The 5952-nt window shown below is 43.0% G+C and overlaps 1 protein-coding gene across 1 annotated transcript in view; it reads left to right on the top strand.

Moving 5' to 3' along the window:
- LOC307261594 (MAM domain-containing glycosylphosphatidylinositol anchor protein 2-like) overlaps positions 1–5527 on the top strand; it is a gene marked incomplete at both ends in the record, with an annotated part of 80247 nt that extends 74720 nt beyond the window's left edge. The window contains 3 exons of the mRNA XM_080042175.1: positions 914–1186; positions 2006–2068; positions 5379–5527. Of these exons, the coding sequence (XP_079898301.1) occupies positions 914–1186; positions 2006–2068; positions 5379–5527 (485 nt within the window). The remainder of the gene's footprint in view (positions 1–913; positions 1187–2005; positions 2069–5378) is intronic.
- Between the last annotated feature and the right edge of the window lie 425 nt (positions 5528–5952).

The raw sequence follows: 5952 nt of genomic DNA, 5'->3' as shown, positions 1-5952 counted from the left end.
TCTGATGATCATAAATTACATGTGACAGCAAACGAGACCATCAGTGCAAAGAATGCTATTTTTATATAGTTTTTCTTAATGCCTTTGTCATGGGGTATACGCTCACCCAGGAACAACAGCTGGCGTGGTAAAAACACTACCGCTTTAGTCCAAAGGGGGGCGCTAGAATGAACACACACTGAAAGATCCTCGGAGCACCTTTAACTAAAATAATAAATAATTATGTCTTGCATTAAAATATTAACATGTTAAATGACTCTGTTACTTTTAGTTCAGTGGATATGGAGACATTAAATTATTCTTTGGTAATTAATTTGCCAATTAATTGATAAGAATAATAATTCCCTATTCCCTGACTATCTGTACTGTGTGTTCGCTGCAAGAAAAACTGGTGTTAATCCACAGCCTAGGCTCTGTAAACGGGCATGTTGCCAACTATGGAGGGCCCCCTTTATTTACAGAGTCTAGGCTGTGTTCTACCACCAGAATTCTTTTTCAGCGCCCACACAGTACAGACAGGTAGTGGATCATGAGGAGATATTCACTGACTTTGACAAAAAGTTAACCATTCATTTTGACAACAATCATTCTTCATGAATTAAATCTAGACCAACATTTCTTCCCTTCCAACCCCTTCATCCATTAGGCTCTTTAAACTCGCATGTTGCTAGCTATGGTCGCCCCATTTGTTTACATACCAGTGCACGCACAGTACAGACAGGTAGCAGATCTTGAGGAGGTATTCACTGATTTTTACAAAAAGTGTTGTTCTCCAGAATCACTGACTCCATCTTTAAATATGAACTTGACTAATATTTGGCCCTAAAATAACTCAACACACACACACACACACACACACACACATTGTAAAACACACTTTACTTCTATTAACACATCACCATTTCTCTTCCAGCCCCTCCCTCCATCAAGCTCCTCCTGGACGACCCTTTAGTGGTGAACCCTGGGGAGACGGTCTCTCTGGTGTGTGTGTCCTCGGGCGGTGACCCCCCTCCCAAGCTCCAGTGGCTGCGGCCGGGCGGCGAGGCTCTGCCCAAGAGGAGTGCTCTAAACGGGGGAACGCTCACCATACAGGGGGTCACTCTGGAAGACGGAGGTCCGTACTCCTGCATGGCTACTAACAACGTGGGCAACGCTGCCAAGAAGTCCACCAACATACTGGTCAGAGGTAAGATATTTAAATTATTATTATTTTTATTTTTTTTAGCTTTATTGACAGTGTGTAGAGACAGAGGTGAAATGGGGCAGAGAGGGGAATGTCATGCAGAGAACGACCCGGGCTGGATTCTAACCCGGGCTCTAACCAATAATCATACTCTTTCTTTTTTCTATTCTACATACTACATCTGACCATAAAAACAATCTAGTTAGGATGCAGTATGCTACAATTGGGACATACTTTAATTTATGTATTTCATCATAACATGGCTCCTTGATCTCTTGCCTCTTGCTTTTATATCCGTCCCATCCCCGTTTGTTTTTATACGGCGGCTCCGTCGATGTGACGTCACTTTCGGTGCACACTGGATTGTGGGTCAGAATCGCCCAAATAGGATGCTGTTTTCAACACTAACACTAACACAAAATCTCGGCCAGATGTAGTAGACATCATCTGGGTATTTCTAACCATACTAAATCTGGCCACAAGAATCGGGACATCCTAAATCATCTTTCTACCATACTAAATAGTAGATAGTATGGGTATTGGAACGCAGCCCTTGTTGCATTCATACTACTCTCTCTACTACACTACTTCTTCCTCTGTCTGTATGAATCTCAGATAATGTTCAAACCTACAACAGTTTCACTTTATCTCAAGTACAATCGCTTGTGAACTCAGAAGCTCTCGTGGGTTTTATTAGCATCTCTCTGTCGGCGCTGTGTGTGTGTGTGTGTGTGTGTGTGTGTGTGTGTGTGTGTGTGTGTGTTGAAAGCAGTTTTTTATTCCTCTGTGTGATTTTGTGTGAAGCGTTCTAACTGTGTTCAGGTGAGCGTTTCACTCTGCATTCACAAAGACACGTTCATGTCTTTCGCTCTTGTTGTTCTGAAGGTACAAGCCGCCGTAGAATAAGCCAAAATATATCCGACACTTCCTCACAACACACACACACACACACACACACAGACTTAAGAACGCGAACAAACACACACACAGACAGAGAGTTAAGCACGCGAACACACACACAGGCATACATAGATGAACGCACACACACACAGACTTAAGAACGCGAACACACACACACACACACACACACACACATATATGCACACACACACACACACAGAGTTAAGAACGCGAACAAACACACACACACACACAGACAGAGTTAAGCACGCGCGCACACACACACACACACACACACACACACGCACACACACACACACACACACAGGCATACATAGATGAACGCATACACACACAGATGTAAGCACGCGAACACACAGAGGCAAGCACACACACACACAGTCACACACACGCACTCACACACACACACACACACACACACACGCACACACACACACACACACACACACACACACATCGTTTATCAGCCGCCGTGCAGGACTGTTAAGCCTTCAGATTATTTCACTCTTTATAAATCAAATCCAGTGTTTTTATGCCGAGTCATGCCGGCGCGTCAGGGACACAGTCAGCAGTTTTTAGGGAGATTTTTCTTTTTTGTGTAAATCGTTTTGACTTCGGTCTGCAAAGCAAACAGAGAGATAACACACTTTGGCTTCAACTGTGTGTGTGTGTGTGTGTGTGTGTGTGTGTGTGTGTGTGTGTGTGTGTGTGTGCGTGTGCGTGTGCGTGTGCGTGTGCGTGTGCGTGTGCGTGTGCGTGTGCGTGTGCGTGTGCGTGTGCGTGTGCGTGTGTGTGTGTGTGTGTGTCCATTATAAAAACCAGACAACCAGGTTTTTAAACAGCAAAAACTAGAGAAAACAAAATTATTATTTAATTACTTACTTTTTATCAATTTGTCTACACATGTCTATTTATGTACTTAGTGGCATTTTATTAATGTACGCTTTTAGAATGCAGCCCGGGTCGTTCTCTGCATGTCATTCCCCTCTCTGTCTGTCTGTCTGTCTGTCTGTCTGTCTGTCTGTCTGTCTGTCTGTCTGTCTGTCTGTCTGTCTGTCTGTCTGTCCTCTTCACAGCAGACCCGGGTTAGAATCCAGCCCGGGTCGTTCTCTGCATGTCATTTCCCTCTCTGACTAGGGATGACCATGGTTAACCTGTTGACCGTTAACCGTTAAGAAGATCTTTAACTGGTTAATACTAAAGGTTAAACGGTTAAAAAAAATTAAATCATCTTAATTTCTCTCAAATCCAGACTCTTATTTTGAAATCGCTAAACCGGATGTAAGAAAGTGAACTGTGTCAAAGTGCATTTACATTGGCTACTGGTCCCTGAATAGTTTTTAAATTAATATGCCGGTCCTTTGAACAAAAGAAGGTCGGGAGCCCTGCTATAAAGCTTCATGTATTTCACTATAAATAGGCTACATTAAATCTGAACGGTTAACCGGTTAATAACCGTTAATTCTTGTGGTTAACCGGTTAAGGAAAAAATTCTAAATGGCCATCCCTACCCCCTCCCTATCTCTGACCCGTCTCATCTCTGTCTCTCTAAAACAAAATGCCCAAAAAATAAGTAAAACAGAAAAAGATGAAACTAGTGGGATGTCCCGAGATGTTGCACCATGCCTTTAATACGAGTACGTCATGTAGTTTACTGTGTGGTGTTTCCTCCGCCTGTCTGCTGGGTTTTATTCAAAAGCATGACTCACCTGCTGTGTGTGTGTGTGTGTGTGTGTGTGTGTGTGTGTGTGTGTGTGTGTGTGTGTGTTCCTGTATTGCTATCCTTCTTGGGACCTTGGCCAGTAAAATCACCTTCCATATTAGGACCTTTTGCCTAGTTAGGACCAAAATGGTGGTCCTGGTGAGGACAACCACTACAACAGATAGAGAATGTCATTTGAACATGCCTAGTGGTGAAATCTCAAAAAAATGGTATGGACCTAAGAAGAAGGTATTTTTACAAATGTGTGTGTGTGTGGGTTTTGGAAGTGCTCCCCCTTTGGCACCTTTGTGTAATTGGTCCTAAGAAAGTAGGTATTTTTACAGACGTGTGTGTGTGTGGGATTTGGAAGTGCTCCCCCTCTGGCACCTTCGTGTAATTGCTCCTAAGAAGAAGGTATTTTTTACCAATGTGTGTATGTGTGGATTGTATTTGACTTCAGACATGTATCCATATTTACAAATTCCATGTAAGACCACAAAACTATAGAATTAATTATGATTATTATATATAATATTCCTATATATAGATGACGTTCTACACCAGGATAACTATCTGCTGTGTATTTTAGCTGTTAAATCAAATCCACACAATTTCCTTTTTATCTTTATTTTATTATATAGCACATTTAACAACAAAAAAGACGGGGACTGAAAATTCTATTTGTCTCCGGTCAGATTATCTGGTTGAATTAATTCCCTCTGCAGACATGAATTGTGTTAATATGTTAGTGATTTTTCATATATTTCCTTCTACTGAAACCATAAACAAACCATGAGTGTTTCTGCCCCGGCTCAGTCGCTCACACTGAGGTGACAATGTGAAACGCTGCTTTGCTCGGACGAAGGCTTTGAGTGTTTCTTAAGGTGATTAAACATCAGAAGAGGAGTGATGTGTTGTCCTTTCCCTTTTCAAGTTAAAAGTAAATGCAGTTGTATTTTTAACTAGTACTATAAGTTAATGGACATGTACTTATATGGCACCTTTTTAGTCTTCTGACTACTCAAGGCGCTTACACATCAACACAGACAGTCATACTTATGGCAGAGTAGAGGCTACCTGCCCATCATCTGATCTAATCATTCAAACTGTAACTATATTCACATCCATGTGCAGCACGGGGAGCCATTTGGGGTTCAGTGTCTTGCTCATGCACACTTAGACATGCGGACCAGAGTAGCCGGGGATCGAAACACTGATCTTTTGAATGGATGACGACCTGCTCTACCGCTGAGCCTATAGTGCTACTGCTACTATAACTATACTATTGCGATCTTTACCTTTATCTACCCAGGCTAGGTTCACTGAGTACTCTTTTTCAGACTCATACATTCACACCTTAGAGCTGCCACTACCGTTTTCTATTGTTGGCCACTGAGCAGCTCCACTGGAACGGTTGGGGGTTAAGTGCCTTGCTCAAGGGCACTTCAACAGTGAGTTTGAGGGAGGGGAGAGAGTTACTTATTCTCTTTAACCCAGTAGAAAAGGTGTATATGACCTTTTCATTTTGGACTGTTAACATTAAAATAATGATGGACATGGTCTCGGCACCAGTCACCACATACTGCCAGGTGACAAAGGGCCTGACGGAGCGTGTGTGCCAGCCGGTTCCTCCGCTCGACCCAGCCCCCTGTGCCGTCTTTGGAGCGAGGTTGACGCTGCGTCGCCCCAAAGGACGCGTTCACCGCGAGGATGGCCGATAGAACGCACCAGTGTGCAGCTCAGCAGAAGGCTGTCATGAGTAGTGTTGTCCTGCTGGCCAGCAGCATCACTGCCATCGCAGAGCCCGACTGTCTGACTCTGGATGAATGCGCCGACGAACTGGCTAAGGCGACAGGAGCAATCCTCTGCCTCTGCACCACCAGCGTGTCAGCACTTGATCCAGCATAACATGTGCCTTACAAATGTCACGCAAAGCCGTCGACCAGTGGTGGAAGAAGTACTCTACTTTTATTCAAGTAAAAATAGTAATACCTCACTGTAGAAATACTCTGTTACAAGTAAAAGTCCTGCATTCAAAATGTTACTTAAGTAAAAATACACAAGTATCATCATGAAAAGGACCTTAGTAAAAAAAGTAAAAGTACTCATTATGCAGAATGGCCTATTTCAGAATATTATATTATCA

This window comes from Ammodytes marinus, assembly GCF_949987685.1.
Source record: "Ammodytes marinus genome assembly, chromosome: 15".
Taxonomy (NCBI): Eukaryota; Metazoa; Chordata; class Actinopteri; order Uranoscopiformes; family Ammodytidae; genus Ammodytes; species Ammodytes marinus.
The sequence above is the reverse complement of the archived record's forward strand: the minus strand, read 5'-3'. Positions and strand labels throughout refer to the sequence as shown.